The sequence below is a fragment of the Mauremys reevesii genome, linkage group 24 (assembly GCF_016161935.1).
Source record: "Mauremys reevesii isolate NIE-2019 linkage group 24, ASM1616193v1, whole genome shotgun sequence".
NCBI lineage: Eukaryota > Metazoa > Chordata > Testudines > Geoemydidae > Mauremys > Mauremys reevesii.
In genome coordinates, this window is record NC_052646.1 from 10,353,300 (window position 1) to 10,366,284 (window position 12,985).

Consider the following 12,985-nt stretch of genomic DNA (forward strand, 5'->3'; position numbering starts at 1 on the left):
CTTTTTTAATAAATTTTAGCTTAGTTACTAAGAATTGGCTAATAGTGTGAATTTTGGGTAAGATCTAAGTTATAATTGGACCTGGGTATGTGGCTGATCCTTTGGGATTGGAAGAACCTTTTCTTTGATATGATGAGATAAGATTTTCAGTAATCATCATCATATCTGACGTGTGTGCTTGGACAGAGGCCTGAGGCTGGGCACTTTAAGGGAACTGCGGTGTTTGAACTTCGAAGTAACCAGTGAGGTACTAGAGAAGCTGTTCTGTGCTGGCTTGGGAAATGTAAGTATTGGAATAACCACCAGCTTCTGGGGTTTATCTGCCCCTAATTGAGTGACCTCAGCTGGCTCCCATGGGTGAGCCCAGGGCTGGAGCCTGAAGTCCTGAGGCTGGGGGATGAAGTCCACCGCCACACTCCAGAGCCTTCCGCCCACCCCCCCAGGGCCAAAGCCTGAGCTCTGCCACCCCGAGGAAGGTGGGGAACTGATACTGGTCACCTACAGCGTTTGTGGCTCCAGAAGGGGGCAAGGACCAGCCCCTGCTGGAGGCCCTGAGGAGGGGCGGCTGCTTTGCCCCTCCCCCAATCACCACCCAGGAGGCTGTGGCCACCAGAAAAGCCCCTGGTGGCCACATGTGGCCATGGTGGTTGCATCTGAGAAACGCTGATCTAGTCTGATGTCCTGCATCACAGGCCGGAGAATCTCACCCAGCAATTCCTGCGGCAGGCCCAGCGCTTGTGTTTGAGCCAGAGCATGTGTTTTAAGAGACCCCCAATCTCAATGTGCTGGGGAACGCACCACACCCCCAGATAAACTGTTCCAGTGGTCAACAGTCTGAACTTTATTTCTAGTCTGAATTTAGCTGGCTTCAGCTTCCAGCCGCTGCACCTTATTCTGCCTTTAAGAGCCCCGCAGGCGGAGAAGTAACCACGTAGGTTCTTGGAAACCATGATCAAGTCACCTCTTAACTTCCTCTTTGATGAAACTTGATCCATTTAGTTTCTTTGTCTCTCAGGCAGGTTTTCCAATCCTTGAATAGCTCCTGTAGCACTTTCCTGAACTCTAATTTGTTAACAGTCTTGTGGCAGTGTGGACACCAGAACTAAACCCAGCAACCCGTAATGGCCTCACTAGCATACATCCTATACCGAGGCGACAGCATCTCTCTACTCCCACCCGATAGCGCCCTTACACACTTGAGGATTGTGTTTGTCCTCTGAGCTAGAGCATCACCCTTGCGAGCTCACGTTCAGTCGGATTCCTTTTGCCATGACCCCTCAGTCCTTTCTAGTGTCCCACATTCCAGGACACAGCCCCCCATTTTATACGTGACCCACACTCTGGCAGAGTTAAAACACGAGCGTGCTGTCCCCTTGACAACTGGCCCAGATTGCTCTGTCTAACGGACATGTCATTATTCACAATGACTCAGTGGACAGGTGGCATCCACAAATTTTCCCAGCTAAGATTTTATGCTTTCTTCCAGATCGTTGTTCAAGATACTGAACAGCACTGGCCTCGTACTGATCCCTGCGGGACCCTATTAGAAGAGATCTCATTGGAGGATGAGCTATCCTTAACCAGTTTTTAATCCGTTTAATATGTGCGACATTGTTCGCACTGTTCAAAAATCAACATGGCTCAGATCTCAGCGTACCGGAATACGCAGAACAGACTTTTCAGCTCCTGGAGCATTTCCCTCTCATCACCACACTAACAGTGGATTTCACTCCCCCCCCAACATCAATGAGATCAGGATCAGGCCCTTAAATCCCTAACTGCAAGACAGTTTAATCCCCTTTGAGCTGACAGTGCATTACTTTTCACAGCTGAAAGGTTCTAGGTTGATAAGGTTTAAGAGAATTAACTAGATGCCCTTTGTTACTGTGCTAAAACTGGGCACGGGGCTTGCACTGAACGGCAACAGCGATCCTAAGGCTCTGGGGATGCAGAAGGCTGCCTGTGCTGATACAAATGCAAGATTGGGGCCTAAGGATGACAAGACTGTTCCCTGAATCAGCAACTTTGTTACAGCCTAGGGAAAAATTCCACTCTCAGCTCCACGGAGCTGAACTCCTGTACGGGAGAGTGGAATGTGGTGCTACTTTAGGGCCATTATTTTCAGAAAGGCTCAGCACACCGGGCTCACACTGAGCACTGAACCCTTCTGAAACTCTGGCCACAAGCACTGTGCAATGGGAGCTGCCAAGCCCTTCAGCAAACCCAGCCCCACGTGTGATTCAGAGGAGGAACCGAGCCGAGCTCTTTCCTGATGCCCACAACTGATCCACATGGAAGCCCAATGGCACTGGGCTGCCTTGGCATCTAAAACAGTCAATTTAAATTATGAATAAAGCCCCAGGGTTCCTGCTCCATGGAAGGATGGCTCCAGATCCCTCAAACTTCCAGTATGTAGGGGGGCACTGTCCTGCCCCCTTGTTGGCAACACCCTTGGTTCCTCCTGCTAACCAGAGGCTGTTGGTAGGGCAGTAACAAACCACGGGGCCCAGGGCTGGGGCAGAGGTGTTAGGAACAGTGAGTTTTCCCCTTGCTGTGACACTGCTGGGGGGCACTAACGGCTCCATCCTGAACCCTTTGCTGAAGTCCTCGAAAGTGCAGGAGGCTTGTGGGGAGTAGAGCTGTGTTTGGGGGGGCTCTTGGCTGGCAGCTCCAGCCCTGGGGAAGGGAAGGCAGGGGAGCTGAGAGATGCCTGCTCAATCCAACCCCATCTGCCCTTCATGCTGGCCATCCGGGGGTGCCTGCAGCATCTGAGGCGGGGTGGGGGGAGGTAGGGGAGACCCCACCCCTGTGTGTATGGAGCCATGGGACGGGGAATAGTCCAGAAATGGGCTGGCAGGGGGACCCCATTGCCCTCTGCGGGGACACGAGCAAAGATGGGGTTGAGCCCCAGTGCTGGAATCCAGGCTGCCCTGATGTGTGGGGCCAGGTCCCATCCAGCAACCCACTGCGCTGCTGCCCCTCCTCCCACTGCTCTTTCTGGGGGATGGTTGGAAGGCTCTGCTCTTTTCTGACATAAAGGGGTGTCTTCTGGTCCCATCTCTCAGGCCTTGGCCTGCGCATAGGTAGGGCCCTACCAAATTCGCGCCCATGAAAAACATGTCACGGATTGTGAAATCTGGTTTCCCCACGTGAAACCTGGTCTGTTGTGTACTTTTACCCTATGCAGATTTCACGGGGGAGACCAGCGTTTCTCAAATTGGGGGTCCTAACCCAAAAGGGAGTTGCAGGAGGTCACAAGATTATTTTAGGGGAGTCATGGTATTGCTGCCCTTACTTCTGCGCTGCCTTCAGAGCTGGGCGGCCGGAGAGCAGTGGCTGTTGGCCGGGCACCCAGCTCTGAAGGCAGCGCCCTGCCAGCAGCAGCTCAGAAGTAAGGATGGCAATACCACACCATGCCACCTTTACTTCTGCATTGCTGCCTTCAGAGCTGGGTGGCTGGAGAGCAGCAATTGTTGGCCGGGCACCCAGCTCTGAAGGCAGCGCCCTGGCAGCTGCAGCTCAGAAGTAAGGGTGCAATACCACACCAGGCCATCCTTTCTTCTGCGCTGCTGCTGGTGGTGGCTCTGCCTTCAGAGCTGGGCTCCTGGCCAGCAGCCGCCGCTCTCCAGCTGCCCAGCTCTGAAGGCAGCACTGCCGCCAGCAGCAGTGCAGAAGTAAGGTTAGCAGTACCACACCCCCACCTACAATAACCTTGCAACCCACCACCACACCCCTATAATTACAACACTGTGAAATTTCAGATTTAAATAGCTGAAATCATGAAATTTACTATTTTAAAAATCCTATGACCATGAAATTGACCAAAATAGACCAGGAATTTGGTAGGGCCCTACACTTCTGGCTGAGTAGGAAAGGGCAGCAGCAAGGGTACCCCATTGTCAGATGGGAGGTAGGGTGACACTCCTACCCCAACCCTAGGTGAGCTCTGTCCCCTCTCAGACTATGTGGAAGGAGCTGGTGTGGTGTGTCCGGTGCTGCATAGACCTGAGCCCAGTGAGTGTGGGGCTGCAGTGAGCTGGTGCAGCTGGACAGGACTCCGCTGGCTTGAGAGACAGGGCCCCTGCCTGTGTAAACCTCGGTGGGTAGGTGTGGAGGTTATCCTGGTTTTTCAACTCCTTGCCTGCAGGCAGGTGTGTCCTGCCCCCTGCTGGTTGCAGGAGACCCCTTGCAGCTTCCTTCCCCATTGCAGCAGGGCAGAACCCACTTCTAGCACTTTGATGTGGAGCGCCAGGGCTGGACCGGCAGGGCTCCGAGCTAAGGGAGAGCTTGTCTGTAACATTTGCAATGTTTAAAACTAATGTTTAATGGGTGTGGCCAGGGAGCCCAGCACAGCAACACCCTCGGCCGAGCTCGGGGGGCAGCAGAGTCCCGTTGCATGTGTGAGACAAGACACGCTGGGGTTAGTGCCCCGGGGGGGGGGCGGGTGCCCTGACCCCCAGTATGGGGGAGAAGGAGCAAGGGCTTTCATCTCAGGCCTCTGTCCAGACGAGGATGTGGCAGGTGTTAACTAACACGTGTCACCTAGCACCTTCCACGTCTTGGTCTGGATAAGGCCACTGATTTGGCCTCAGCCCCAGGGAGGCAAGGAAAGATCTCCCTCCCCCCCACCCTTTAGCCAAACCTGATAGACTAAGGCACAGAGAGGGGCAGCAACTCGCTCAAGGCCACACAGAGAGCCAGCGGCAGAGCTACAAATAGAACCCAGGAGTCCTGGCTCCCACACCCAACTCTGATCACGGCCCTGTCCCCATTTCAGGAGAGTCAGATCCTATTTTCCAAGCAACCCTTCCCCACTCTGCCCCTCTTACTTCAGGCTATTTCCACAGAGTTCAGAGGTGTGTCCATCTCTCCCTAAGGCCCTCCAACTTCCCAGCTCCCTGCAGGGGAGCTCATGGGTCTTTGGCAACCTCCCCACCCTGGCAGCAGAATGAATTTTTAACGCCATGGTGGGTGGCAAGAATGCCCCTCCCCTCGCTCGGTCCCAGTGAGATGTCTCTCTAAAGCACCTTACCCCAGGACAGTATCTTCTCCCCATGAAGGATATGCACCTTCTCAAATACCCCCTCAGCCAAACAGTAGGCTCTTCAGCCTGATTCCCCAGCTGCCAGGTCAGCTTCTCTCCCCCAGGCCTTTTGAACCCCCGCACACCCTTCGAGAGGATCGTAATCCCACCCAGGAGTGCCCCTTGGCTTTCCAGCTGCCTGGGACAGAGAGGAAGGAGGCAGTTTGGACAGGAGAGCCACCAGAGACTTCTCTCAGGAAGAGAAGCGTGACTACCCCTGAACCCCCACTAGGCCACCACCTCCCTCCCACTGGGAACTGCATTTCCCTTATCAGCTGCCATCACTTCCTCCTAGTGACAATGGGGGCGGGGGAGGGAGGGTGTCTGCTCAGCCTCACATGCCTCACTGGCAGCTCTCTCCCCACTCCTTCCCCCCCAGACCCAGAGTCCTTGGGGAAGGGCTGTAATTCAGTACCCCTTTGAGTGGAGGGCCACCGTCCCTATGCTGGCTTGCTCCCGGATAGCCTTCTATTGGCTCCAGCTAAGCAGGATCAAGCCAGTTCAGGGTTTAGAAGGAAAACTGAAGACCATCTTGTGCTGCACGTGGTCAGGGCCTAGCTAAGTCCACACCTAAAGCACAGAGTGGAGGGGAGACCTCAGCACGGCCTCTAACCAAGCTGAAACGCTGGCCTGACCGTGCAGCACACACTGCCAGGGGACGCAGTCACAGCACGGTTATAGCAAGGACGACTGGAGCAGGCGCTGTGCTGCTGTCAAGACACCAGAGCGAAATCCCGGGCACTTGTGCTCATTGAAGATCAAGGTGTCAGTGGGGGTGGGTGAAGGCAACAGGGCTGCACTGTGCTAGGACTCCCCTGGGTGCTAGAGCAATGGCGGGCGAGTCCCAGGAACACTCAGGGTAAGCCTAGCTCTAAGGCCAGACTCTCCCCCGGCCCCAGGAGGAAGCAGAGCAAATGGAGCGGACAGCCTGGGGAGGGAGAGGAAACAGCTCTGCACGCAGAGAAGGAGAAGAAACCTGCTCCAAGGCGCGCACACCTGCTAGAGCTTTGGCTGCACTTGCTCTTTGTGGGCTGCCTGGCAAGCTGCTGGGGTCGGACACGCAGCAAAGCCAGCAGCGAAGGGTATTTAAGTGCAGCACAGACATACCCAGTGGCTCTCTCCCGGGGCTATTGAACTACTACAGCACAGCTGGCAGCACTGAACGAGACGCACCAGCTCAGAGACTCGTGGGCCAAACTGACAAATACACAGTTGCTTTGTTTGGATTTAAAACTTTTCTCCCCTTCCCACGCTCGAGCCAGGGTTTGCAGCCCAAAGCAGATGAGGATTCAGGTTCTGTTCCCAGATGTGCCATGGACCTGCTGCAAGCCCTCGGGCATGTCCCCCCCCGCCAGCCTCCATCTCCACCCTGCGTCTCATCTTCAACTGCGAGCTAATCGGGGCAGCGCTGTTCTCTTGTTTTAAGTACACACAGCATCTAGCAGAATGGGGCCCTGATCTCAGGTGGGGTCTCTGAGCTCTACAATTCTACAAAGAAATAACGACCATCCCGCCACTGGGATGAAACCTGAAGGCAGACACAGAGAAGAGACAAAAGGGAAACTGGCCAGTTTGGTTTAACTGTTGACACTGACAAAAATGCAACAAAGAATGTGCAAAGTGGGATCAGTGATGGGTCAGTCCTGTAATAAACTCCCCGCCTTTGAGCCAGAGTTCACCGGTATACAAGGAAGGAAATGTTACTTTAGGGGAACCCATCCCCCTCTGTAGGGGATCCCGTGGAGATGGGGAAGTCGGTATTGATCACGTCTAACAGCAGCGATTCTCCTACCTGCAGGAGCAAGCAGGGGGCTGGCGGCTGTCCTCCTTCGCCGCACAGACAAGACACTAGCCTCAGCGATCGGTTTGGTGACAGGCTCTTGCTGAGCGCTCACAGGCAGCGGTACAACAGCAGGGAATCCTGTGGGAAATTGAAACAGCAGCAGCTGTAAATCACACACCAGCTTGTGGGGCATAACAGAGAATTTCACAGCGGCCCTGCCACCAGCACTGACTGAAAATTGATCAGAGTCACTTCGAAACAGAGACACAACACACCGCAGACTCCAGACCTGAGCCTGAGCCCCCGCTGCACCGAGGGAAGTGATAGCGGCCACCACAAATCAGCAGGTATGACCCTCCTCATGTCACCATGTCAGCAAAGATAAAGCGTCCAAGCGTGAAACCAGTCACCAGTGCAAGAAACACACAGATGGAGAAGAAATTCCTCATTGCCCTTGGTGCCAGGCTGGCACTGAGCACGGCAAAGGCCACCTCTCCTTAGTGCGCCGCTGCTACCACATTCTTTTGAAGTTGAGCTGTTGGCACAAGCCATCTCGGAGCACTGTGCCTGTTGTCAGGCAGTTTGCTCCCCACAGGATTAGCAATGAATTAATGAGGGCAAGGACCATCGCTGGTCTGTGTTTGTGCCATGCCTAGTGAAATGGGGTGATGGTCCCCAGCTGGGGGTCCTAGGCACTGCCACAATACAAACAGCAGCAGCTGCCACCCACAATTCAGGAGTGGCTCATTTCAGGTTGTTCTGTGCCAGGCCAGTTCAGCCCCACTCTGTGGTGTGTCGGTTCAGACCCACCATATCAAGACCCCCCCCTTATTATATTTAGTCAAATGGGTTGGCAGAAAAGTTTGTAAAAATAGCCATAAATAAATACCCCCATCTCCCCTCCCTCAGTGGACACATCTACACTGCAATAAAACACCCACAGCTGGCCTGTGTCAGTTGACTCGGGCTTGCGGCGCTGTCAACGCACAGTGTAGACATTTGGGCTCGGGCTGGAGCCCGAGCTCTGGGACCCTGTGAGTGGGGAGGGTCCCAGACTGCAGCTTGAGTCTGAATCTCTACACCGCGATTTTACAGCCCCATAGCCTGAGCCCCACAAGCCCGAGTCATCTGACATGGGCCAGCTGCGGGGGTTTAACTGCAGCGTAGACATACCCACTGGCTTCTCTACTGCCGCCGTCAAACTGCTACAGTCCAGCTCACGGTGCTGTACTAGCCTCACCAGCCCAGAGATTCATGGGCCAAAGGACAAAAGCCTTCGTGTCAACATCTAGCAAATGACTTGGGCCAAAGACAGTTCACCCTGAAGTAGTTAAGTAAAGAGCTACGAGCTGGAAGCGGAGAAACAAGAATGCCCAGGAATCTCAACTGAAGTGGGGGAAGAGGTTAGATTTCAGGCGGCTGACAGGTACCTGCTACAGCATCAAGACCACACAAGGCCTGAGGTCAGCCCTACAGGAGGGACACAGAAGGCATCTAAGCACGACCAAATAGGGCACTGGCTCTGTTTCTTTGGGCCGTCCCAATTGTCCCAGTAGCACAACCTGTCCGTCCAGTCACCGACAATGGCAGTGCACCAGGAGCAGTCTGGGCTCCAGAGGCAGAGCTGCCTCGGCAGCCAGCGGCAGGAGCTGTTTGGGGACTGCCACATTAGCAGAAAGGCAGGGCGGTTCAGTCACAGCAGCAGCGTCACCGGCCATAAGCACTGAAAAATCATCAGCTGGGTTTAAAACCCACCAGATATTAAAAAAATACAGGTTCACATTTTGGGGTCTTTTTATTTGCCTTCTGGTTTGAGCCTAAAAGTTATACTGAGGTCACATTTTCCAACTTTTCCCCGCCATCATAATGGCTAGAAACTTGCTTTTTATAGACAAGCCAAAGCTGAGATTCTTACATATTCATGCGACTCCAGGAGCTGGGGCTCAACGACAGACACTAAATATGCTCTGACTCATAAGTCACACAAGTTAGCAATGCTGCATTCACTGACAGATGTTCAATAATAGCAAAAACAATCCTCCCAGGGTGGTACAAGAGCCAAGGACCAAGGGATCCAGCTATGGAACGGCCTTCCTGAGCCAACAGCTGAATATAGACTCATTGCAACTTTAGGGACACAGAGAGCCTTGCCCTCTGACAAAGCCTGTTACTGGAGCGACATTCATAACCCTCCTGCCCCCTTAGAATAAAAACCAACCAACCCACCCTACCATAAGATGAGCTTTTGCCCCCAAAGGGAGAAGAACCAAAGACTCCAAGGAGTCCAACTGCTAATTGATTTAACATGGGAGGTGTCCACATGCTACGTGATGAGCGGCAGTACAAGCCCTGACATTGCCTGATCCTGACCTATCTACCTTCTCAGGCTCCATCCCCTTTGTGAGCGTTAGTAGCTGGCTGGACTCCCCTCTGTATTTGGCTGAGATTATGTTTTATTTGCATTTGATTTTCAAAGAAAAGAAAGATGCAAGAGGAAGCCCTGGAGTCAGTGACCCCTGACCCTTCTCATGTGACAGACATTAATCTTTGTAATCCTCACCTAGGTCCCTTCATGAGCTACTTGGACTGCTGTTGTTGGCAAGGCTCAATTCAAGGTACTTCCATCCTGTTAGATTGCCTCAACCTCTTTTACACAATGCTTGTGCAATACTTCTAGTCAATAGTTTAGGGCTAACTTTTCAAAAGTCTATTGGTCTCCCTTCCTAAGTAAGGTGGACTTTCTGTTTAAGGAAACCGGAAGATGAGGGCTGTTGCACCCTTGGTTTTGTATTATTCATATATCTTATACTTTCCTGAGCCAGTTCTGTTACAGAATTAAAACCCAAACAAGTTATGTGATAAACAAGTACTCAAAATTTAAAACGTGGCTAATGTTTTCCCCTATGATTTACGTGCAAGAGCTGCAGAATTACGTTGCCCCTATGGTCCAGCACAGATCACAGACAAAGATCTGGTCACGCCGGTCTTCACTAGACAGACACAAACAAGGTGAAAGAAAACCTGCCATGTTTTCTTGCTGGCCATAGTGTAAATGCTGAGATTCAATGCAGAATTAACGAGGGCCAAGGAATGAACCAGTCAGCCTTGTATAAAATGGCACTTTTACTTTGTAGGCTACATCTGTGAGCAACAGAACAAACAATGGAGGCCAACAGGAGATGAATCCACCAATTACACTCAGAAATGTCCTACACAGTGCTATAGATCTCTGAGTTATCAGTACGTAAATAGTCACACAAACCATACCAATTGTCACCAAAATGGTTATAAAGACACTTATGGAATAAAGAGGCAAAAAAATGTTGAGCAGTCTGGTAAGTTGTTGATACGTTTCCTGTTGAGGGTTTCTAACGTACCAGGGAAACTGAGATAAGCCAACATGGTCTGATAAGAAGACCCTGTACTTTTTACTGGTCTCCTAAGGCCTCCTTTTAACCACAGTCAAATGTCTCTCAATGGCTATGTCTAACAAACTAAAAGTGTCAAGTATCAGAGGGGTAGGCGTGTTAGTCTGGATCTGTAAAAAGCAACAAAGAGTCCTGTGGCTCCTTATAGACTAACAGACGTATTGGAGCATAAGCTTTCGTGGGTGAATATCCACTTCGTCGGACTAAAAGTGGAAGCTCCTAGGGCGACAAACATACTGCCTTTTCTAATAAACCACCTCGGAGTTTTCCTTCCAGACACGAGAATGTAGTAAACTGTGCTAATTAACAGATCACAGAGAGTTAGACCGCCAAACAAAAAGTACATACAGTTGTGCAATTTGTTATTTTTCCACAGGGCAACCAACACCATCAAGTTCTCCAGGACTATGAAACTACATATGAGCAGACATGCAATATTTGTTCAGTCTATGTGATCAGTTGCTTTTTCTCCTAGAATAAGTTTTCCTGTAGGATAATGTAGCACTATCAGAGAGCCAGCCTCTTCCCTTCCTTGAGGGCTGAAATTGGACTCTTCCATCTTTAATAGGTCTGAACGGCTCATCCTCTTTCATACAACAGCTGCGCAATAGTTTCTTAGCCAGTAGTTTACAGCCAATTGGTTAAGAGTCCATTGGCCTCCCACCCCACATAAGAGGGATTTCTGGCTGGGTCACAGCAGGATATGGAGAGGTGGTTGTTGTCAAAAGGGAAGCAGGTTGCAGAGGAGAGAGGAGAGAGAGAAAGAGAGTGTGTGTGTGTGTGCGCGTGCGCCTGTGTGAGTGAGAGAGAAAGAAAGAAAGATAGGCAGTATGGCATCTGGGCCATCAAAATATAGCCCTGAACCACTCATCTCCCCCATTTTCTATATACCTCCTCAAATCATGCCCTCTTTCTTAAAAGCGGTGCCTTTTAATTTTCCCCCAGGCCCTCTGCAGTAGACTTTTACTCATCCTGACACCTCTGTTTTCAGTAATTGCCCAGGGCTCTCATCTACTGTCTTGTATTATTTAACTGTGTAAAGCATCTAGGGTTAAGGTGTAATGTAAGGTGTTATAAAAAACAAAAAAAAAATTCTTTAGGTCCCCTTAAATGTGATGCTAGACAAAAACAGAACAATGTAGTTGTTGCTAGGGTATTATTTAAGGTGTGTCATAGGGATGTCTCTCTGCAAAATAATGATTTAGTTATGGAAATGAAGTAAACTTAATTTCCTGTTCTTAGCATCTCTTTAAGCTGTAGCAGATAAATCCAATCTACAAAATATGTTTACATTATTTTTTAAAATTTGGGATAGCAGAAAATGGAAACAAAATGTTTAAAAGCAAATTTTATTTATTTTTAATCCTGTGATTAAAAATTCTTTTGCTGCAAACACTAACAATTCTTTTAGAAGACAGGAGGTGGCGGCTTGCGGGGATAGGTTTCTTCAGATAGGCCATGTCTCAATTATTAAGAAAAAAATGGTGCGAATAAAGGCTTTGCTTCTCCACAATTTACAAATGCTAGTCCTGTATAAACTGTCATATTATTAGACCACACAAAATATCCCCACAACATGGATCTTGGTTATTTTACCTTTTCAAGTTTGAGAGAGAGAGAGAGAGAGTGTGTGAGCACCTACTACAGAGCTGCTTCACTTACATTTATCAATGTTCTGTTTTCTCGTGTTATCTTTAAAAGCACGTGCGACAGCTACAAAGCATTTATCAGTGCCCACTGTTTCCATGTTAAACTTCTAAACGTTTATTTGTTAAAACTTTACTCAGAGCAATTATGTTTAACAGAATTTAGATTTTTTTAAAAGTCAGGAAGAAATAATAAAAAAAAGTGTATAAAAAGTGGTAAATAGTGTTATGATCTTTTTGACATAAATTAGTTCAAACTAGCCTCTCTTTTAAGTTAGGCTGCATGTGTGTTTTGTATCACTTAGTGCTGAAGGGAACGTAAAGCTTTCTTTACGGTTTATAAGTACCGGTAATACATTTTTAGAGCAATCTAGGTTTGTTTGGGATTGTCCTTGAATGCCAGGCAATTCATTTAGGAAAAACATTACAAAGCAAGCTAACGCTTTTTTTTTTTTTTTTTTTTTTTGAAGACGAGGGTATTTCTACAAAATATCCCTAAAAGAAAAACTTGAGTGTGACGGCTACAAAGCATTTATCAAGGCTCTGTTTTTTCATGTTAAACGTACAAGTTTATTTGTTAAAACTTTATGGGGTGTGATGATGTTTAACTGAATTTAAGCTTTTGCAAAAGAAGAAATTGCATCATCATCTTTGGTAAAAAGCATGACCAATTCTTTCACATTAATTAGTTTACACTAGCGCTGGGAACGTGGCTAGGTGGAACGAGATGGGATTTCTGATCTGGCACAAGCTGTCAGGGCAGGGGGGTTTAGGGAGCCCCATGGAGTTGGCATTTACAAACATGCACAGCTAATCAGCAGCATCCCCCCACCCTTATACAACATCATTCATGCATTCATCCCCCCACAATGGGGTATGGCCCACCAACCACAGATCTCATAGTCTTCTTATCCTGGCCATTAGCTCTAGCTGGTTCAGGTATATTTTTTTTTTTTTTATCAACCTGGAAGGTCGCGTGCAGGTATATTTCTTGGGCGGCCTCTTTTCCGCTTGCCTTGGGGGTTCCACTACAACATCACCCAAA

At 49.7% G+C, this 12,985-nt stretch overlaps 1 protein-coding gene across 2 annotated transcripts in view; it reads right to left on the reverse strand.

The window, feature by feature from the left end:
* The window catches only part of LOC120390034 (zinc finger protein 628-like), a 49,571-nt gene that overhangs the window by 14,503 nt on the left and 22,083 nt on the right, over positions 1-12,985 (reverse strand). For both annotated transcript variants that reach the window (XM_039512257.1, XM_039512258.1), the window contains exon 4: positions 6,876-7,004. In XM_039512257.1, the coding sequence (XP_039368191.1) occupies positions 6,876-7,004 (129 nt within the window). The remainder of the gene's footprint in view (positions 1-6,875; positions 7,005-12,985) is intronic.